A 24,150-nucleotide genomic window follows, 5' to 3' on the forward strand; every position below is an offset into this window, starting at 1 on the left:
ACATTGCAGCCTGTTACATTCGCACCCGTAGGGACAGCAAAGACAAGATTATGCTAATTACTACGTGGGCGTGAACACTTCTTGCAGTTCTTTTCGCCGCGCTCCATGCGCGAGTGGAACGGGAAAAAACACTAATAAGCGGTGCATTTGGAAGAATTCTATGATACGCAATTCAAATTGGTTTGCAGAGTATATATATATATATATATATATATAGTAGATGTAGGTAAGATTAATCTTGTTCCGCGGGCAAATGAAAAACGGAACAGTAAGGAGAATCACCTACAGTATGTGTTATTCTCCCTTTGGAGAGGAGGTTCAGAAGAATGAAGTCAAAACTGAAAAGATAATAGTTTCAACATGCACACCGGTCCTTCCAGCCGCGAACGTAGGTTGACAGGACTGGACATTAATTTCGGGATTGTGGTTCGATCATAGTGGCAGTTATAACTAAGGAAACATACATCTTCTTGGTGGTTGGTTCATGTCTTATGTGGACTCATAGCGTTGCCGCTACATCGATGTGCGTTTTAAGATAGATAGCTGACGTTACTCAAAACACTCTGTAACGAGAATGTAAAGACCCAGATGAAACGTCAAGCATCAGTACGAATTTCGAGTCATATCCGTAAAGAATACCATCTTCCTTAGAATAAAAAGTGAACTAGTTAACAGCAGCAAATGCCAGTTTTCGCCATTGATCCTGTTATTCATTAACGCTTTGAGTCAAAACAATAAACATATTATATATGTAATTTTTTTAATTTTTCACGAAAGTAACCTTTATTATCAGAGTAAGCAACCAGTACAAGAAGAAATTGGACAAAAAATAAAAACTCAATTGTTTTAATGAAGTGGAAACACTACGATACACTGTTTTCAACCGCCCAACATTTAATGCGATATACACTCCTGGAAATTGAAATAAGAACACCGTGAATTCATTGTCCCAGGAAGGGGAAACTTTATTGACACATTCCTAGGGGTCAGATACATCACATGATCACACTGACAGAACCACAGGCACATAGACACAGGCAACAGAGCATGCACAATGTCGGCACTAGTACAGTGTATATCCACCTTTCGCAGCAATGCAGGCTGCTATTCTCCCATGGAGACGATCGTAGAGATGCTGGATGTAGTCCTGTGGAACGGCTTGCCATGCCATTTCCACCTGGCGCCTCAGTTGGACCAGCGTTCGTGCTGGACGTGCAGACCGCGTGAGACGACGCTTCATCCAGTCCCAAACATGCTCAATGGGGGACAGATCCGGAGATCTTGCTGGCCAGGGTAGTTGACTTACACCTTCTAGAGCACGTTGGGTGGCACGGGATACATGCGGATGTGCATTGTCCTGTTGGAACAGCAAGTTCCCTTGCCGGTCTAGGAATGGTAGAACGATGGGTTCGATGACGGTTTGGATGTACCGTGCACTATTCAGTGTCCCCTCGACGATCACCAGTGGTGTACGGCCAGTGTAGGAGATCGCTCCCCACACCATGATGCCGGGTATTGGCCCTGTGTGCCTCGGTCGTATGCAGTCCTGATTGTGGCGCTCACCTGCACGGCGCCAAACACGCATACGACCATCATTGGCACCAAGGCAGAAGCGACTCTCATCGCTGAAGACGACACGTCTCCATTCGTCCCTCCATTCACGCCTGTCGCGACACCACTGGAGGCGGGCTGCACGATGTTGGGGCGTCAGCAGAAGACGGCCTAACGGTGTGCGGGACCGTAGCCCAGCTTCATGGAGACGGTTGCGAATGGTCCTCGCCGATACCCCAGGAGCAACAGTGTCCCTAATTTGCTGGGAAGTGGCGGTGCGGTCCCCTACGGCACTGCGTAGGATCCTACGGTCTTGGCGTGCATCCGTGCGTCGCTGCGGTCCGGTCCCAGGTCGACGGGCGCGTGCACCTTCCGCCGACCACTGGCGACAACATCGATGTACTGTGGAGACCTCACGCCCCACGTGTTGAGCAATTCGGCGGTACGTTCACTCGGCCTCCCGCATGCCCACTATACGCCCTCGCTCAAAGTCCGTCAACTGCACATGCGGTTCACGTCCACGCTGTCGCGGTATGCTACCAGTGTTAAAGACTGCGATGGAGCTCCGTATGCCACGGCAAACTGGCTGACACTGACGGCGGCGGTGCACAAATGCTGCGCAGCTAGCGCCATTCGACGGCCAACACCGCGGTTCCTGGTGTGTCCGCTGTGCCGTGCGTGTGATCATTGCTTGTAAAGCCCTCTCGCAGTGTCCGGAGCAAGTATGGTGGGTCTGACACACCGGTGTCAATGTGTTCTTTTTTCCATTTCCAGGAGTGTATTTGAAAGCAAATTCGTATTTTTACTAGACACTATCCCATATCTCGAAAGTCCCATGAACCCATAATGTCCAGAACAAATTATAGTCCTACATAAAAAGCAAAACTGGGCCTAAAGTTTAGCAACTTTTGTGTAATAACTACATACTACCCTAGAGGTTTCATTTCGAAACCACCCATAGAATCAGTAGTACAAACTCAAATGTGCGTTACAATAATTTTAGATATACTTACGTTCACTAGCAGTGATCTCCTTAACATGGCCACTATATAAAAAAAAAAAGACCAGCAAGCCACAATCTCTTCGAACCACGTGGCACAATATCCGCACCTACTGTTGCTTTGAACGCTGTTAAGTGACTGCTACGATACAATAATAAAAAAAGAGCTTCTGCGTCAGTTGATTGTTTATTTTGTCATTACGCTTTTAGGTCGTTCACACACTCATCTTCAGGTGGAGCACAGTTTATTTACATAGCTGGTGTTGGTGAAGACTACAGACGCAGCCCAAGGACAATGCAGGTTATTTTTCGTCTTTCGTTAATGAAAAAAATGTTTATTTAGAAATGGCACTTAAGAGGTAAAAAAAAAGAACTTTTGACAATGAATTGTGTTTATAGGGACGGCAAAGTTGTAAAAGTTCTACATACTGTTGTCTGATGCATATTCTCTCCACTGCACATTGCATTTACACTGTCACTTCAAAGGTACTGTACATGTTACAGATATGTTTGTTTACATTGGATACAGAGATAAAAGATTAAGTGGTTTCTACACATATATGTTTTTCTTTTTTAAAAATATGAATGGACTGCACCATAAAATTGACATGGGTACAACTCTGTTTTTATATTAGTTAGTTTAGTATACTTTTTTCCTTTGGTAATATAGATGTGCTGCAACATTGAATACAAAAATATATGTATGTAAGTTTACCATCTGTTTAAAAAAAATGTGAATGCGCTGCACTTGAATATAGATATGTGCACACTTCAATTATTATATTGATTTGCATATATATAAATAGATTACAGCAGATCATGCATATATATTGTAGGTTGAACTTACTGAGGTATGGATAGGAGTGGTTACATTAATTGATGTGCATTGAAACTGTAAATTATGAGATGCTTTAACTACTTTGTCAAAGCTTTTGAAGAAGTTGTCTGAGCCTGTTTCACTGTTGTCGTTGAGTAGGTATTTCCCAAATTTCTTTCTGTCGGTATAGATTTCAAGTTCTTCAAACAGAGACATTCTGTGCTCTTTTTCAGTGCATGTAGTATTTCAAGGTTGCTTTCTACATTGTCAAATGGGTGTCCTTATTGTTTTATATGTTGTAGTGGAAGGCGTTGATGTGTTCTTTGAATTTGGTGTGGAAGGTTTTTTTCTTTTTTAAAAAAATTCAATTCTTATTATATGTGGCTTGAAGATACTGGCAATTTCTTTTAAACAGAAAGAAAACATACTTATGTACATAACCATTTAATCAATATTTTTGTATCCAATGTTGCAGCACATTCATAATACCAAAGAAAAAAGTGTATTCAACTACCTAATATAATAACAGAGCTCTGAACATATCAATATTCTGGTGCAGTCCTTTCATATAATTTTAAAAAGAAAATCATATTTATGTAGAAACAGTCCAATCTTTTACCTCCGCATCCAATGTAAAGAAGTATATCAGCAATATGTACAACATCTTTGAAGTGATAGTATGATTGTAGTGTGCAGTGGAGAGGACATACACCAGGCAACTGTGTGCAGACCTCTTATAACTCTACCGCCCCTGCAAGTACAATTCACTGTCAGAAATCCATGTTTTATAACACTTGAAGTGCCTTTTCTAAATAATGAATTTTTAGCATTAGTAAAAGACGACGCAAAATAACTTACACTGCCCTTGGTCTGCGACTGTCAAAAGACGTGTGCATTCTTCACCAACATCAGCCATGTAAATGAACAGTTGTCCACCTGAACATGATGGCGCGAATCATCGAAACACTTAGTAGCAAACTAAACAAGTGACTGACGCATAAAATGCTTTATTTTTATTTATCAACAATCGCAGCCTTCATAATGTTGTGCCTTATGGATGAAATACTCAGGACTGCAACGAAGCACTAAATCCGCAGAAGCATCTCAGAGTGCCACTAGATGTCTCTTTCTGCCAGCAGCACCGGTGGTTTCCTGCTAAAGGCACTGGCACCCGAAAACAAAAGTAATAAAATGGTGGTTTCAGGTAGAGATCACTGGTACTCGAAGGCTGAAGCAGTAGGTCCGGATGTCCAGGCACGATATCCCCCTAAGGATCGTGCCCTTAAAGTCCTACAGTGTACAAACGTATTTTGACATTTAGTCAACGACCCCTCAATATACTCCGTAACACAGTACATCAAAAAACTCGGTGATAAAGTTTGTATTTGGGAGAAAGGAAGGAAGGAAAATTAGTTGGCCATGACGTCTCGACGACGAAGTCATTAGAAACATAGTACAAGCTTCTACAGTGCAAGCATGACGAAGGACATCGGTCATTCATTTTCAAAGGAACTATCCGAGATTCACCCTACTCATCAATATCATCATCATCATCAACAACAACAACAACAACAACAGCAACAACTTCTTTTCTTGAATCATCAAGTCTTTTTTTTCTTTTGCCTGTTACAGTATACATCGTCTTCCTTCGTCTTGCTCGACTACTTCTCCTAAATGCGTAAAATCTGGGTAGTTAATCTCTCTCCAGTCATTCACTCGAGATGTTCGTTCCAGTTTCTCCTATTTGCTTCTATTTTACGGAGGATAGTAAATATCTTCAGTTCTTCCCTATCTTCCGAATCTCGAAATCTGTCATCTCTGGTGGATCTCTTTAGTACACTTAGAAATGTTGTCTGCGTTGTCTCGGATAAAGTTTATTCACCTTAATCATTCTAGGAAAACCGCAGAAAACCAAAAACTGAATGGCTGCACAGGGAACTGAACCCCAGCCTCATCCACTGCAAGGCCAATGTGTGATCACTGTACCACTTCTTCTTCTTCTTCTTCTTCTTATGAGGGCACGTGAAGAGCGTAGTTTACGAGACTCTAGTAGATACTCTCACGGTCCTAGCTGCTAGGACTGTCGCGGCCGCGGAAGTAGTACGTTAAAACTCGTGGAAAGGCCCTCGTGAATGGCCAGGTTTGTTTGTCAAATTTGCTCTTGTCTAGCCATGGATTTGTCAAACATACCCATACCCGTCCCAACAACGTATTTCAATTTAATCTTACTTTCGAGGCTGACGCTGTTCGTATATGCTGCATTTTGATATTAGTGGGAGTGGCTACAAAGGTAGATACAGCAGTTTTAACTTTCATTCTGGCACGGTGCTTAAAGAAGAAGGAGAAGAAGAAGAAGAAGAAGAAGAAGAAGAAGAAGAAAACAACTCGCTGGTACAGGGAATGGTTTAAATGGCTCTGAGCACTATGGGACTTAACATCTGTGGTCATCAGTCCCCTAGGACTTAGAACTACTTAAACCTAACTAACCTAAAGACATCACACACATCCATGCCCGAGGCAGGATTCGAACCTGCGACCGTAGCGGTCACGCGGTTCCAAACTGAAGCGCCTAGAGCCGCACGGCCACACCGGCCGGCAATGGTTTAAAATATGAGAGAAATATTCTCTTGAAAACCTCTTAAAGGAAATGTTACACTCGGAACCTGATGATAACTTCAGCTTTCTGGGAATGGAAAGTGAAACTTTTAATAGCAAGGAAATGTTACACTCGGAACCTGATAGTAACTTCAGCTTTCTATGAATAGACAGTGAAACTTTTAATAACTTATTTAGAGTTACTTCACCTTCAGACTGAAAAAGAAGAGGCAAGTATGCGAAAATCTGTTCTCTTCTACTCGGTCCTCTAATGACAGTTCATTAAAATACTGCAGAACGGGAACATACAGTCTTCATCGTTCGTGAAACACGCGGAGAACTTATTTTTTATTTTTTTTATTTTACTGCACTGCCGCTTATATGTTGTGCGTAGAATACTGATTTTCTTCTTGACCTCTTCCAGCGTAGTATATGTTTTATACTACCATTTTGGTAGTTTCTATAGTTGCGGAAACTCACGGTACAATGATATAAATTGTAATAAAATATTTTTCACTTAACATATGCGGTTAAACATCGACACAATTAACGTTCACGATCCTGTTAAATCATCCGTCAAACACGTCAAACATGTTGTATGTTTGACGAACATGCCAAATAGTATGGTTCAAATGGCTCTGAGCGCTATGGGACTTAACATCTGTGGTCATCAGTCTCCTAGAACTTAGAACTACTTAAACCTAACTAACCTAAGGACATCACACACACCCATGCCCGAGGCAGGATTCGAACCTGCGACAGTAGCAATTGCGCGGTTCCGGACTGAGCGCCTAGAACCGCTCGGCCACCGTAGCCGGCGCCAAATAGTACCTTACACGGTGGAATACTTGACAAACGTAGTAAAATTTGGCAAATTGTTTGATCGTTTACGGGAGTCTTAAGGCAGCCGATGGTGTGTCGCTGTACACACTGCAGTGATCAATGGCGGTCGACAGTTTGAACGATACCTGTAAGAGAACAGTTCTGCGTTACGTACATTGACAGGACAGATTGGACATACAGTGATAAAAGTGTACGTGTTTAGTCTGACGGTTGTTGCTTCACTTTGTGTTGTGCGGGAAATGTATTATATGTTTTAATTATTGCATGTTGCAGGTTTCTTCACCGTCGTGGAGGTATTTTCTCAAAAACAATGGTGATTGCGGTAGCAAACAGACTACATCTCAATTGCAGTACTACCCTGTAACGAGCCTCCGGACACAGTAGGTCCCTTCTACCAAAATACTTAGGAGGTATACCTGAACAACCTTTGAAAGTTTGTCGGCGGAGATCTGGATCACCTTGTTCCACGGGCCAGTAAGTTACACAAACACGGAAAACGATCAGTAAATTCCCAAGTGGGAATAATCAACGAAATAACTACACGCGTTATGAGATTCACTGCGATCCTGACCGTACAGACACACTGTAACTTTATACAGATGTTCGCGGACTAAGTCAGTAACTTCGCATTTTAACTGGTTGGCCTGGCTAAGGTTTCGCGCGCGACGCCTGTTTATAGATACGCGGTTTACAGAGAACTATTTATTGGAAAATACTAAAGCTGTTTCATTTTTTATATTAAAATAAAAGACAGTGAAATGGAAAAAAGATACTATACGCAGTGAAGTAAGTTAACTTAATTATTACATCTACATACATACTCCGTAAGCCACCTTATTGTGCGTAACGGAGTGTACCTGTATATAATCATTTCCTTCCCTGTTCAGTTGGCAAATAGAGCGAGGGAAAAAAGACTTCCTACATGCCTCCTTAAGAGCCCAAATTTCTCATGTCTCCGCGCTCTTTACAAGAAATATGGGTTGCCAGCTGTAGAATCTCCCTGCAGTCAGCTTCAGAGGTCATCAGTCCCCTAGAACTTAGAACTACTTAAACCTAACTAACCTAAGGACATCACACACATCCATGCCCGAGGCAGGATTCGAACCTGCGACCGTAGCGGTCGCGCGGTTCCAGACTCAAGCGCCTAGAACCGCTCGGCCACGCCAGCCGGCACAAGAGGTATATTTGTGAATCCACCACGCATGTCCCGGAGGGGCCTTCAATACCAGAGCTCAGGGAGTTTTCGCCAGTAGCACCTGAAGATGGCCAGAAAACTCTGCGCCGAAATATTGTGGCAGGAAGTTGCAAACATCCGGCAGTTCGCCCGAAATTTTGTGGAACTAAAGCAAACCTGATTTTCATCCTCATAGTGGCGCTACTAGCGACTGTAGAAACACGCCTACCAGCTCAAAATATCTTCTTGGTGTTGCGATTTTTGTCCCGTCAGTGTATTTCGATTTGCTCACTTGGAAGCTTTTCCCGAATACGAAAATTGCCGTTTGATTGCTAAATCCATGTCAGGTGCCTTCCCATATCTTATTTGGAGGCCAGTTTTTTCCGCTGTTTGATGAAGTTGCTCTGCAGACTGTATTGCTTTTTGTCTGTTGGAAAAGAAAGCACTATCATCGACAAATGCACGGCAGTGAAGGTAAGTTCGGTGGGTCGGAAATATTGTCCTTTAATTCCTTTAACCATTTTCTGATTACCTCCTCCAGAACTAAATTGAACAATTGTGGTTATAGGCCATCTCACTGTCTCATCTCTCTCTTGATCTCGATTGGTACAAAAGCTCCTCCAAAAATGCTGCTTCTGATGTGTGAAAGTTATGCTTTGTTCGATGAATTACTTTTCTTCCCTTTTTATCACCTTGGAATTACTTTACTCCAGTTATCTATATTGCCAAAGTTAAAAAAATTACTCTTGATTTCGATTGACAACGTACCTTGTCGTAAATGCATAAAAGGCATCTGTCTTCGTTCGTGCTTTGCTTCTCTCCTTCATACGCCCGCCGCGAACGGATGTCTCTCGGTGAAAGGGAAACACGTGCGTGAAAGATAAAACACCCTGAGTGGTATTACATACTCATGTACAAAAATAAAAAAAAAAATAAAAAACTTTGGATAAATTCTATTACTTTCAACTTTGCCTCTAAATCGTCGTGGACATTAATCGTTTTTGACTATTGATACCGTACGACTGGCCGCGTCCCATTAATGGAAAGATCATGGATAAATTCTATTACTTTCAACTTTGCCTCTAAATCGTCGTGGACATTAATCGTTTTTGACTATTGATACCGTACGACTGGCCGCGTCCCATTAATGGAAAGATCATAGAATAGATGTTTTGCTATTGCCTTCCTCAGTTCTGTAGATTTATAGAACTGTATTAAGTAGAAGACTAATGAGTGATTGTATGCCGCATCTGTGTGTTTGTGTCAAGAAAAGAAATGAAAGTAAGGGAGAGTTGAATACACAGCGTACTTTCGGATTTCGCTTAGGCAGCGGTGAAGCTGACCGTCTTAACTCCCCCATCCGATGCACGGATCTGAATCAGCAAACGAACTGTTGCTTCATTTTATAAGTGACCGGTAAAATTATTAAAATGTAACCCAACACTTGGGCACACGATTTAGAAAGGCTTGCAGTCATTTCTCAAGCCTTGCCAGTGGTGAAACTTCCTGGCATATCAGCGCACACTCCGCTGCAGAGTGAAAATCTCATTCTTGCCAGTGGTGTTCCAGTGTACAATTCTTTTTTACGTCAGAGAAAGGATTCGCACCGGTTGTCTCCGAGCTTGGCAGCACGACATCGATGACGGATGAGTGCCTGCGTAGTGCTGCATTAAATGAAGGTTACGCCTGCAGAAGTGACGACTGTGAAAATAGATAACATTTTCTGGAAATCGTTGTTCAAATGATAATGGAAAGCCATTGTCCGTAGAGTTACGACCGCCAAGATCTTTATTTACTGCTTGCCTTCGACTGACGAAACCGGGCGAAACGGTACTGCAGTCATCTTCTCGCAGAACGCCGCAACGTCATTGTTGGCCGACGCCGCGCGGCGTTCGGTAATTTCCGGTCAACTTCGTGAGTCCCCGCCAGCCGCCAACCGCCGCGCTGGGTGTTGTGCCCTTCGCGCGCTCAGTACGAGTTCGGCTGGCAAAGATTGCATATCAAGTGTGGCCTAGGAGGATACACGCGCCGCGCGGCAATGTGCGGCGTCGATCGTAATCTTAGCTGACAGCGAAAGGAAGGGCGATCGACTTTGCGATATGGCAGAAGCGGAAGTGGCTGTCAAGTCGGGGGCGGCGTCGGAGCCGGAGGCGGCGGCGGCGGCGCCGGTCCCCACTACGACCATCAGCACGATTTCGCTGCAGAGCGGAGACACGCGGCTCGTCATCGCGCTGCTACAAGTAAGTGCGTGCGTGTGGACACGCCCACCGCGCGGCGGCCACGTGCGAGCCGCGCATTGCTGCCACCTGCTGCTTAATCGAGGCGCCAACGTCGCCCCCAACTGAGCTCGTTCACCAAAGTTCTGTCACCGTGCGAACCGTTACAGCTGTTTGTCCATTTATCTGCGGGCGAATTTTGCGTCTCAGTTCATTTGCTTACTGCCATCAGCCGTAAGGGTTACTGAAACATTCGATTTACCCTTGATGAGAACTACTTCTGTAAATGCTGAAAATCTTCGAAAAATCTACAGTGATAGAGTTTGTGTGCAGAGTACTTTCGATTTGCACTTGTTTTCCTTTCTCTATAATATAATAATGAGAGTGACGCTCCAACTTTCTAGTCATCTCCTATTTCACTCAAAGGCAACTTTTGTCTTGCATATTATGTGAAGTGACGCTTTACCTTGTGGTTGTGGTCTCGCAGATGTTGCGCTAAGACAGGAAGCAAATACGTAATGTTGTAGTAAAACACGTGTGTTCTTTCCGTTTTGTGCCTGACAGGAAAGAAAAAAAAACTTGTATGAATAGAGGATGCAAAATCTTATGCGGACTTTCATGGATGATGTAGTGTTGTAATGACAAGAAATTACGTAGTTCTTTGTTTTTCAGTTAACGTATTTGATTTGTGCTGCAAATAAAGAAACACAACATATGAAGTATTTGAGACATATTCCGCCTATGCAAGACACCGTTTTTTGTTTTTCTTTACCCAGACACGCTGGTAGCTTTACAACTACCACACATTTTTACACCCTGTAATTGCTTTTGATTGTGTAGCCTTGTTTCCCGTTATTTTCAATCCGCAAAGACACATATTTTCTTGGTGAACAGAAGTTTTTATTGTTACACATCTATTTTAATTAATTTTGTCACAAAAACTCAAGGTGTCTTGCGTAAGGCGGAATTTCTCCCCATTTTTTTCTCAGCAAGCACGGAAAGGAAGAAGAACATCAACAACCAAAACGCGAAATATTTGTTTATAAAATTTAGAGTTGTTTGGGAAATAGCGCAAAACTTTATTTGGTTTCCTTTAGTTTTTCGAGAGCTGTACAATAAATTAAAAGAATGGTCGTAATGTCGCCTATAGTAGGCCCTACATAAATTTTTGTGTGCATCAGCTGTTCTCCAGACAAGTGTCATAGGAGAACTGGTGTTTACTTACATTGTGAACAACAGAATTGAAGAAAAACTCCAGACCCGTTCACCAAAAGCGTAGATATTGCTGTGGGGAAACCACGCTCATGCGAGGCCCAACATTAAGTTGCCTAGGCTCTTGGAACTAAATATAATGACTGGCATGATATTCATCTTGCGTTAGGCAGTACACTCTAGGATTAATTTGATACGCCATAGCTTTCCGTGACTGATACCACGTATAGGATGCTTGTGTTACATATTCATTACCAAGGTTTAAGCTTTATCATAATTTGCCAATTGCACTGAACGAACAATTGTATGCAAGCATATGATAAGCAGTCATCGAATGCGGGTAAATCTTAATACAATATGTGGTACAATAAGGCACCTACCTTAGACTACGCGCTTTGCAATGAGTAATGGTGTAAACAGGACACAGTATCTGCGTCGTGAGAATTATGCAAACACTATTTTTGACGTTGTTGCGGAAGAATGAATCGAGAAGCTAGTAGGTAATAGTGCGAACTGTGGAATGCAACTGAAAGTAGTCTCGTATGTAGACAACCGTAGTATACTTTCTTTGGAGAAGATAGAGAACATCAAGAGAACGGATTAGGATGTTAAGTAAATTATTGAATAAAGCAACGTGTTTCGAGGCACAGACTTCACCTTCACGCCACAATTGCAATCGTTTCTTCGCGGAACATTGGGTACAAAGTTTTTGGTTTAGGCTGGACCAGGGGCCGTTTGTATAGCAATTCGAAAGTCAAACTTACTCTACCAATGTAACGGTACATTAAGCAAGTTTTGAGCGACGAAACGCAGCTAGTGTCCAGGTAAATTTGCAGATCGATTAACTCCTTTTGCAAAATATGTTAATTGGGCTGAAATTCATGCTCAGCGAATGGCACCATTTATATGTGCACCGCTTGGATTTTACGTGGAAAAACATGCAAAAAGTACGTTTTTCTGAGAGGCTTTTGGCAGCACGACAAATTTTATTTCATCCAATAATCTCTATCCGTTGTCAAGGTATGATGGTTTCAAGTCATCTAAATCTAGCAGACGTTTTTCTGGGAGGTTTTTGAAGCGTACCACGTATATACCTTAAACTTGCACACCTTAAACTCGCACGAGCCGTTCAAACTTTGCACGGAAGTCGACACACGGATAAAGTCAAATCGAAATTTTTCCATCCAATAATCTTTATCCTTGTCGAGATGCGATGGCTTAAAGTCGAGTTAAACGTAGCTCGTAAATGCGTTCTTACGTGAATTGAATGCGCGGAAATGATTTAAAGTGAATCAGATAAATAATAAATGCATTCTTAAGATAAAATGTAAAACTCGCTTTCAAGTATGTATCTCCATCCGCATTTTGCGTATCAAAAACACTTTTTTTTTTTTTTTTTTTTTTTTTTTTTTTTTTTTTTTTTTTACACACGCACCACTTGTGCTTATCGGTTACAATTTTGTAAGAAGGTAGACAAGTACATGTAATTAATGGTCTTCCTGTCGTTTTGTGATTTCTGTATCCATTGTCACGATTTAAGCAAAATGGTTTAAAAGACAATTAAAAAACCTGCACCACGCCAGTCGTCGCTCGAGTCAACGAAAATCTACATCGCTAGCCAAGCTATGGCGGTTTAATGTCAAAATTTATGGTAGACTGAAGATTGAGAACCAGAATGAAAATGTTCCTATCATAGCACAAAAAGGCGAATATGTCGTGGACAGAGTTATGAAGAAGAGAGGTACCGTAGGTTTTCGATTTATATGGCAGCTTCCAGCTTCCAGCTTCAACGTCTTGATATATTCGCGCTTTCTTACGAGTTAACCCTACGTCCCTCCGTACCCCCACCCCCCTTCACAGTGAGGTCCCCTAGCTGTAAGGTGTTGGCGTATCTGCATCTTGCAATTTATAGGATAAAGTCCCTGATCCTGTGCCCCAAATACAGGAGATTCGCCAACCGCATTAAATAATGTGTAATAGCCTACGATTGAAGAGCGTACAGGTTAACGGCTAAAAGAATTCTTCTGGAAGGGGGTGGGGGGGTGTGGGGGTAGGAGAGATACAAATATCTGTGGGCTTGTTGTTGGGAGGACGCTAAAACATTTTTTGATTTGTGGTTGGGAGGCGGAGGTTGATTTTTTTCACCGAGTGGACCATTTCTCCTCCAAGCCCACCCCCGTCACTTGTATGGTGAGGGATTTAAGAATAAATATACGCAAATTTATGTGCTTCTAAACAGTGGGATGCATCTATAATAGGAAGGAGAGTGGGGGTGCATCTATAAGAGGAAGTGCCCCCGAAAGAGGATGAATGCATCATAAGCTTTAATGACTCGTTGCGTCGTATTGCACGACATGGCAAATGCCATGTTGGATGACATGACGGCCTATGACGTGTTATATGACATAACATCATTTATCATGTCACTTTACTTGACATCCTGCGTTATGTTACATGACAGTGGTTCTAAAACCAACAAGTACAAAAATATTTAACAAAAGTATAAATAGATATTGACGTTGTTCTTAACCGTCTTGGTATGTGCTGCGGCCGAATCTGCAGCCTTTACTGGTTGTGTTGCAGTTAGTAGCGAAAACTGAAAACTGACGCGGCTTGAAGTATTCGACAAAGGAAGCCAAAACGTTCCGTAAACATGTTGTCTGCAAGGTAATCGGGAATGTGGTGGTTGCGAAAAGCCACTGATGTCAGTGTGGAATATTGTCCTAGTCAGTATAACTGTCTTTCAAAAGTAAAGTTTTCAACTAAGTTCCCATCAAATTGGGCTCAAATTTCACCGAAGGCCTACTTTAACAAGACATGGAATACTACTTCAGCACGTTACATATTAAGGTTTACTCTTGAGTTTCCTTCATATGTAATATACAACTTACACAGTTGAACAGTGTCTTACGTTCAACTCGTCAACATAAAATCGGATGATAATTTTTGTGTTTGTGTCTCTCTTTTTGTGATGGAAAGTGAAATAATTTGTATTTTATAGAATTGAAGAGTTCAATTATTAAACTAAAAATATAGCAGAAAGTTTATATTTTCTCCCATTCCGTATAATAGATAGAACACTGAAGCTAGAAACAAGACTTTGAGTCTAGTTCTTTCTGCTTTCATCAAAAGATTTAAAGATGTCAGGAATTACCTTAACTGGAAATACATCGTTTCTTCTATTAATATTTAGCAGGAGAATAGGATCCAGAAATTTGTTTCTGTTATGGTACTTATTGCAAAGGCGTTTTCCGCGTTCACTGGAATTGAGCACAAGGGAAAGCAACCAACAAATGTCTGAGATGGGGGAAGGAGCGCCAAATGATACTTGGCTTGTGTGGAAAAATCTTTTCAAACTGTCGTAAAGGTGGGTCTACACTGCTAAGATTAAACGTAATACCTCTTGGACTTAACTTTATACGTGGTAGACACAAAATCATCTATGATTGCTTTAAATGGAACTACTGTATTTTATTACATTGAAAAAAGAAAAAGAAAGAAAGAAGGAATACATACTTGCTTGCGCACGCAGTCTGCCTCCATAGCTGCGTTGACAGCGCGGTAGAATGCCATGCAAAAGACCCGCGTTCGATTCCCGGCCGGGTCGGAGATTTTCTGCGCTTGAGGACTGAGTGTTGCGTTGTCCGAATCATCATCATTTTATCCTAATAGACATGCAAGTCACAGAAGTGGCGTCAGCTAAAAGGACTTGCACTAGGCGACCCGTCTACCCGACGGGAGGCCGTACCCACACGTATATTGCAACATGCAACTCGTTTCTTTAATGCTTTGCGAAAATTTCAACGTCAAGATTAGTAATCGTTTTACCATTGTAGTCCCCTTTTCAAGATCTTTAGAATGCCGTTAAAAAGTGTACTGATCCATATGATACAAGAGTTAAATGGATAAACAAGCAACAGAACCAGGTGCCCCTCTGCGTACTGTCAAGCACTGAAAACTTCGTTTCGATCTCTTTAACGGTTCGATAAAAGGGTGCAAGTTTTAGGTGTTCACCATGTGTAATAAGACGTGATCATAGCTCGAGGTTTTGCAAAATTATAAGTGGCCCTGTTCTCGCAATTTCGTAGGCAAATGTTCCATGGCTGTCCCACACATCACAAGCAAGCACGAGTTAAAACACTGCAGCGTTCTGTAAAAAGGAAAAAAATATGTGTTCAGTACCTTAAACTGGTCCCAGATGCATGGAGCAGAGTTATTGTTACTACGACACGGCATATTAATTTGTATCGGGTTCGCGCTTTATGCTGCCTCGTAAAAAAGCAGGTGTGAATACATTCAGAGTTCACTGTTTGTGATCAACAGAATTTTCTGCCTATATTCTGAGATGAATTTTCTGTTAGTGACAAAATGTTACATCATGTACCATCTTCGTAAATGAAGTTCCAGGCTTATGACAAATTTTTCCGTATTTCCTAATAAATGTTTTCTGAGGTCGCAAGTTCTAAAACGACAGGATTCAAGTCGGTCGCGGCGGCCGAGCGGTTGTAGGCACTTCAGACCGGAACCGCGCGACTGCCACGGCCGCAGGTTCGAATCCTGCCTCGGGCATGGATGTGTGTGATGTCCTTAGGTTAGTTAGGTTTAAGTAGTTCTAAGTTCTAGGGGACTGATGACCTCAGATGTTAAGTCATATAGTGCTCAGAGCCACTGAACCATTTGATTTAACAGGATTCAAAACACCGATACATCCAAAAACTCTACGTCAGGAAGTGAGAACAAATTTCATTTTTCACTATTCAAGGGAAACTGCACATCTTTCCAAACTTGTGCCAAAAAACAGTACAGCAGGGAACGTTATAGGCAGTAACGATGCTTCTCCAAGTTACGACTCTTTGAAGTACCTCCACAAGACAATAAACGGGGCAAGGCCACCGATGGGCGATGCTACAGCACTGGCGAGCAGTTCTGAGTTGAAAAGAAACTAAAAGATGTCTAAGTATAAATTTATATGCGGTACATTTCTGGTAGTGAATTTGGGATAATTATTTTCAGTGACTGGGAGGTGTCATTTTAATAGTGCCGTAGAACATCTAACAAAGCTGTTGCGACGTATTGTTACTGTTGACATTACAATTATTATTACCATTTTTATGGTTTTTCATATACATATGTGCTTCACGATCACTGTTGAATATGTTGCAAAACGAAATAGATAGGGATAGTATTCCAAATTCTTGCATTCCCATTATGTTTGATACTTACTTGTAACGACTGTTTATATCTGCTGTGTATTTGATGTTGCGGAACGGAGTGCTTGAAGCTCACCAGGCAGGCTGAGTTCAACAACCCATGGCATAAACCTCTGCTGAAATGAATACTAGAGTCTATATTAACGAAACTGTGTCTGTTCTTGCCGGCCGGCGTGGCCGAGCGGTTCTGGGCGCTTCAGTCTGGAACCGCGCAACCGCTACGGTCGCAGGTTCGAATCCTGCCCCGGGCATGGATGTGTGTGATGTCCTTAGGTTAGTTAGGTTTCAGCAGTTCTAAGTTCTAGGGGACTGGTGACCTCAGAAGAAGTCCCATAGTGCTCAGAGCCATCTGAACCATTTGTGTCTGTTCTTGCTAAGGTAAATAGACTGGTATAATTTAATACATTCTGGCGTTTAAGTTGTTCGCGAAATCACTCTGTTGGTAAACTGAAGTTCACAGTTTCTGGGGCCGGCCGTGGTGGCCGAGCGGTTCTAAGCGCTACAGTCTGGAACCGCGCGACCGCTACGGTCGCAGGTTCGAATCCTGCCTCGGGCATGGATGTGTGTGATGTCCTTAGGTTAGCTAGGTTTAAGTAGTTCTAAGTTCTAGGGGACTGGTGACCTCAGAAGTTAAGTCCCATAGTGCTCAGGGCCATTTGAACAGCTTCTGGGTCCGAAGCTCGTGGTCGTGCGGTAGCGTTCTCGCTTCCCACGCCCGGGTTCCCGGGTTCGATTCCCGGCAGGGTCAGGGATTTTCTCTGCCTCGTGGTGACTGGGTGTTGTGTGATGTCCTTAGGTTAGTTAGGTTTAAGTAGTTCTAAGTTCTAGGGGACTGATGACCATGGATGTTGTCCCATAGTGCTCAGAGCCATTTGAACCATTTTGAACAGTTTCTGGATCGTGTCCAGGCTCCACCATTTTGGTTTAAAGTGTCGGGAACTTTAATCACTTAGCGCTGAGTATCAAAGTACAGCAGTCCGAAGCAAAAAGTGCCTGTTGCGATTTTCTGCTGCATTAGGGGATACTGAAAGAGGTTCGCCTGAGGTGTTTAACACTAATTTAATGATTAGTGAGCTTTACTACTTTCAAATGGTTCAAATGGCTCTGAGCACTATGGTACTTAACATCTGAGGTAATCAGTCCCCTAGACTTAGAACTACTTAAACCTAACTAACCTAAGGACGTCACACACATCCATGCCTGAGGCAGGGTTCGAACCTGCGACCGTAGCAGCAGAGTGGTTCCGGACTGAAGCGCCTAAACCGCTTTTACTACTTTCATCGTTGATGGAAGACCCTAGTAGGGCTGGTGCAGGCCCAACGTAGATTTCTTTGCAAGACAGGATTTTCTTGGTTTCAAGTCAAGTAGAAGAACCTGGTCTGGAGTGGTGCGAGGGCATAAGCAAGGCCCGACTGCAACACGAGTGGCCTTGGCGGCTTTGCGGTCAACGCACGGCGTCTGCACACATGCCTGGCCCCACGGAGCAACTGCCGGGGGACCAGCGCTGCGCCAGCTGGGAACGTCGGCCGTTTTAACAGCGCCTTCTGCGGCCCACAGCGTCCACGTCGACAGTGTTCGCAGGGAAGTGGCGCGTCGCGGAACTCACTTCTCAACGGTGGACAAGGAAGACCTGTCTCCCTGAGACCCTTGTAAGGACTGTTGTTAGGGTCGTAACAAGCAGTTCAGCCTCCAGCCACATACCACTGCCACGGCCTACTGCTGTTCCTATTTTCATTTCGTATGCGCCAAATCGGAGCGAACGTAGTGTAGGTTAAGTTCCTCATATCTGTGAACAAGTATTCGATATAGTGATGGGGAGCTCGTAATGAGTCGTTCACTCCAGTGAGGTGTGAACTAACCACTCAATTTCAATGAACTGGTACTTCAAACTCTTCACAGATAGCACACTCCAAACTCTTCGCCTCTCGCTCTCCCACTACATCGGCGCTACGTCACTCATCCTCCCTTCACTTCAGTCCTCCCTCTACTGCCTGTCGACGAATCGCGCGGTGTTTGTGGGGAAAGATAGGTTTACGAGGGGTTGGGGTGGTGAGGGGCGAGGGGAAGGCAGCGTCAGCTGCTTCCTGCAGTGCTGACATCATTACCCCTGACTATTTGTGCAGGTAGCGCTTGCAGACAAATGAATATTAAAGATACAAACGAAGAGTGTGTGAGCACGCACAGCCAACATGAAAATAAAAGGTTTGTTAATAACACTGAAAGAGGGATTTTACCTGAAATCGTACCTCAGGTGACAGTTTACGTTTTGAATCTGGAGAGTTATTATTCTCAACAAAAATAAAATCTATAGGAAAACTTCTGAATAATTACTTAACGTAGGTATATAGACTTTGTGACAGTGGTAAACATACTCATTCTATTTTGGATTAAATTTTAAAAGGAACATAAAATTGGACTGCATTTCGTTGGTAGCCCTAGTTTTCAGTCCATGAATACAACAAATAATGTTTAATTTGGCAGACAACGACTTTTTTGGGCGCTTCATGAGGAAATGTCGAGCAATACTACAATTTACGTGTGACAGGCTTCTCTGTTTATCTTTCCTTATTCACCTTCGACCTTGCTCTAAGTTAACTGAGTCGCTGTAAGAGCGTAAGCCGTAAAACGTTGTGTGCACGTTACTGCATAGTTCGGCCATCTGTTGGTAAAATTATGAAGTATTACGACGCTTTTTTGTACGAGCGAGGAGAAGCGAGCGTAGTCGCGGCTGAGCGGCGAACTGGGCAACTTCGCCAGGCTTCCGTACTTCATGAATGAACTACTTCACTTGAACGCTTCACGGCAAAGAGTGAAATGAATGAAGTAGTTCACGGGAATGAACGAGTTCGACGCATCTCTAATTCAATAGCAGAAATAAACCAAGTTGCCGTATGCATTTCGGCTCGTGTTCGCAGTAATAGAGCGTCCTTTTGGCGCCATTGTCTTTTCACCACTTCCTTGTTGCGTTTGCAAATGGCGTGTGGCAAAAGTGATGGTCGTTAAACCATCGCATGAGTTCTGATTTCTCTGATTTTTTCATTGCGGTCACTTTGCGAGATGAATCCATGACCAAGTAATTTGCTGCCCGACTCATCCCGGAATTTCGACAGTAAACAATGCCCCTCTTGTTGCGTCTGTCACCGGATTACGTTGAACGTCTCTGTAACACTTTCGCGTCGACGAAACGACCCCATGACAAAACGTTCCGCTCTTTGTTCCATGTGCTGCCAAACGAACCAGGTGAAGGTCCACACTAGAGAGCAGTACACTGGAATCGGCTGAAGTATACCGAGACCGGAACTAAACGTAGGTGGGAGCCGCCGTAGACTGTGTGGTAAATGGGTAGAATGGAAGATCACCCTGTAAACGTAAGGTTGCAGGCTGAGTCCTTAGCAGCAGTAGATGTGACAGGGACCAGCGTGTTTTCTGTTCTATTTCTCCTTTTTTTTTACGTTTCCGCGTAAATATCGTGTGTACTGAAGATCATTTCCATAGCTGTAATTACTTTTGTGAGTCTGTATTGGCTTACTATATTATTTCCATTGTGCGATTATGTATTATTTTGCAGAAAATTGTAATAATCTTGATGCACTTCGCTATCTTTCTTTTTATTTTGGGGACCGGTAAGTAGAGGAAAAGGTGTAAATATGGACACCCTCTTTCGTTTTTGACTCAAAGGTACCTTCCTTTGTAAAAATTCTAGATCTCAGTCCTTCATTAAAAACTATAACAAGTTTCAGAAATGATGAGAGGCGAAACAATGATTAGTATCCATTCGAAAAGAAAGATTTAAAAAAAAGCTTGTAAAATGAAACTTAAAAAAGTGGGTGCAAATACGGGCATCCACAAAAAGGTGCAAAAAATCTTTTGAAATATTTTAATGAAATGAGTTAAAACATTACAAAATGGTAGACTAGTCTACAAAAAGCAACTTTCTATATTTATGTATGAAATCTGAAATTATTTACTGTAATCGCAAACGTGAGTAGCTCCTTCAGCGCCAGCACAATCGAAGTGTGCCCATATCTGGCACATAACACATTTAATCCACACCTCTCCTCTCCTGACCTGAGAGAACATTTCATAACAAAAGATGCAACTTACATCGCTTGACTCTGGTGTACCCCCTCCGTTCACATCAAGGTCGTTATCGCTGTCCACAAGGTGAGAGCTGCAGGAGGCTAAGAGTCCGATGATGGATAAGGTAGTTTTGTGGAACAAATTTTCTTTTTTTGAAGGCCTTTAGATTTTGTACATCTGTTCGCAGGACGGCCTCTAACCCCAGAGAAACTAAACGACCTCTTCTTGACAGCATTTTTGTCAAGCGACTATGTCAACTGATCTTTGTATTCCAATGATGTGACAGGCGGTTGCTGCTTTTCGTCACCGCGCTGTGGTTCTCTTCTTAATGTTGGGGACAGGAGATACGTTGAAGGCTGAAACTGCATTTATTGAAGTCCATGGAGAGCTTCCCGGTGTTTCAATGGCTTCATCAACTGGCATAGCTAGAACTTGATGTGACTGTACATCAGGATAACTCGAAGAAGAAGCAGATGATGTCGATGGTCCAGAGATAGCAAGAGGAGCATGTGATTCAGAAACATTAGGTCTACGTCCCACTGTGGAACAAGTTTTTCCTGTAACCAACTCAGCAGCTATGAAATCAGAGTCAGTTAAGATGTACCGGTTCATAGGCTTTAACCCAGTTCATTTGAATCCGTTTATTGCTATCTCAGCTGACTGGGTACGAAGGTAGACTTGCCCAAAAACCTCCATAACGTCTTAAGGTGTGAGAGGACGCCCATTGGGGTGCAACCATACTCTACCTCGCTATAGTACGTTTTCAGAGGCTGCAGTTTGTGAGTGCAATGTCGAGGAAGTGAGATGATAGTCACGTGGTGTTCTTTCGCCACGTCAATCACATCTGGCTATAATGACCATCCAAGATGAGGAGAACAAGCCTTTGTTCAGTCGGACATGTTTTCTCAATGAAGTGAACGAATCACTCGGTGAACAAATTGTTTTGAACCTGTCCTGAAGTATGGGCTCTTAACAATTGCACCAGGGGGGCAGCCTCTCATTAGAGCTTGGGACATGTTGGTTCTAGGGAAAATTATCAATGTCCCGAAGCGCTCATGCATGCGATAACTTTGATTGTAGCCCCTCTTTCCGCAGACGCTAGAGCTGCCATTTGTTTCTTCCCTTTCATCATTATCACTTTTGGAATTTTGCTTTGGACAATGAACAGGCCTGTCTCGTCCACGTCGTACACTCGGTCTGCTGGATATGAGTGTTTGTTGAAAGCGTCTGCCAATAAATCGAAGAAAACCATCACATTCTCTTTATTGAAGCTTAAGGGTCTGTCATATGAAGTTCCACAAGGTTTGCAAATTGACAGCTGATCCTTGTGTCTCTCAAGAGAAAGGTCAGCCCAACCTCGTCCTGCTTCTCCTCCTTTGAAAGGGGTTTTCAAACTATTTCTCTGGGCAGGTAAAGATGCCATTCTTCCCAGATCCGCCAAAGTGCACCCAAAGAATTTTTGCTACTTCTCAAGGAGATAAGAAACTAGCTGTTCTTCGAGGTCTGCTTTTAAAAGCGGTTTCTTTTCAAGCTTTGTCTCTTGAACCGCTTGCATCAACAATTTCTCTACCCGTACCATTTACAGTGCGCTCCGACCCTAAGGTCAAAATATCATCATGCCAGACTGCAGTTCTGTCAATGAGTGTTGCAGAAGTGTGCCTCACATCCACTGTGCACATCCAAGATTTTATTTATCGATGAGGCAGGGTTCATAAGAGATAGTGCTTTGAATTTCCATAACCAGCATGTGTGGCCAGATGTAAATCTCCAAGCAGTTCAGGAAAGAGGGCACCAACACCGATTTTCAATCAACGTATGGCGTACTTGGTGTATGGCGTACTTGGCGACAGATTAATAGATCGATAGGTGCTACCACAAAGATTAACTAGGGGACGGCGGGCATACCTCGGCCTACTCGTTCCCCAGATCTCAGTCCCCTCGGCTTTTGGTTACGGGGACGTTTGAAGAAATTGGTCTACGCCACGCCAATCAACGATGTGCGGATATTACAGGGTCGCGTCTTCAATGCGTTCCAGCAAGTACACAACGAGCGGGTATAACCCAAAGGGTGCGTGATTCCTTAGGCAGGAGGGAAAGGGGTACATTGTCACGAATGGACGCCACGTTGAACGCCTCCTGTAAACACTTGTTTATCGCAAAAAATATGCATTTCCGGACCCATGTTTATTGGACTTATTTTTCTTGTTTCGATGAGTACTACCATCTCTCAGAGTATTCGACACTCTTTCTGAACACTCTGTTTATGAGGGAGTGCTGAAAAGTAATGTCTCCGAATTTTTTATGTGAAAAATCTTAAAGCTTTTTAAATAAGGCAAACTTTATTAACATTCTACATCTTTATTCTTCATGTCTACATATTTATTTTTCAACGTAGTCTACCTGGACATCTCTGTCAACCAGAACACATTTCTGGAACTTCCTGGCAGATTAAAACTGCAATATACGGTTGTATGATCATATCAGTCCTTCATACTCCCAGCTAGGTTGGATACGCCCACATAAGGCACGCGATCTCCACACGATGTGCTTACTTCATCGATTTCTTAGCCACTGGTGCCCCCAATACTTATCTTCTCACATTAAACACCTATCATCATTCCACAACCGCAATACCAGATCGGATACGTCTAGCATCTTGTCTGTACCTTTACATAACACAAAATCTTTCTCCGTGTCATTCTCCATCTCGGGCATACGACTATGGAACGCGCTCCCCTGTGATCTGCGTCTTATCCAAAACCACTCAACATTCAAGAGGGGACTCAAGACTTACATATTAGGGACGGTATAGCCACCATTGTTGTGCCCCTCTCATCTTTTTCTTTCTGCTCTCCATCATAGCTTCGAATTTTACCATTCTATTTCCCTCCCTCTAACCTATCTACCTCTTCTATATCTCTTTCACCCCATTCCATCGTCTTATGTCTCTGCTTGATGAGAATAACTCACAAGCTGCAAGAACATAACGAGAAAATTCCCAACTAGCAATAGGACTGACATTCTTAAAAGAAAAATATGTTTACTTTCATATACATAGTCATTATTATTATTATTATTATTATTATTATTATTATTCTTGATTGTTATAATTATTTTATGATTGTTATAATTATCATTGTACTACTTTATAATCTCTATTTTTTTTCTTTAACATTAATACTGTATAACATGTTATATGTCCTTAATGTTCTGTAGAAACTGAAATTTGTTGAATCTGAGTATGCCTGGTTAGGTGTAAGAGAGGGCCTGAAGGCCCTAATCTTGCCAGGTAAAATAAATGCATAAATAAAAAATAAATAAATAAAACTGTGTGCCGGACCGAGACTGGAACTCGCAGGAGAGCTTCTGTGAAGTTTGGAGGGTAGGAGGCGAGGTACTGGCGGAAGTAAAGCTGTGAGGACGGGGCATGAGTCGTGCTTGGGTAGCTCAGT

The 24,150-nt window shown here is 42.8% G+C and overlaps 1 protein-coding gene across 2 annotated transcripts in view; it reads left to right on the forward strand.

Moving 5' to 3' along the window:
• The window catches only part of LOC124796341 (titin), a 1,000,763-nt gene that overhangs the window by 291,238 nt on the left and 685,375 nt on the right, over window positions 1-24,150 (forward strand). The window contains exon 1 of one of the 2 annotated variants that reach the window (XM_047260476.1): window positions 9,979-10,220. The exons of the other annotated variant lie outside the window; for it this stretch is intronic. Coding sequence (XP_047116432.1) covers window positions 10,080-10,220 — 141 coding nt within the window. The 5' untranslated portion in view covers window positions 9,979-10,079. Of the gene's footprint in view, window positions 1-9,978; window positions 10,221-24,150 lie in introns of those variants that run through there. 2 annotated transcript variants of the gene reach the window in all.

This window comes from Schistocerca piceifrons, chromosome 4 (genome assembly GCF_021461385.2).
Source record: "Schistocerca piceifrons isolate TAMUIC-IGC-003096 chromosome 4, iqSchPice1.1, whole genome shotgun sequence".
Taxonomy (NCBI): Eukaryota; Metazoa; Arthropoda; class Insecta; order Orthoptera; family Acrididae; genus Schistocerca; species Schistocerca piceifrons.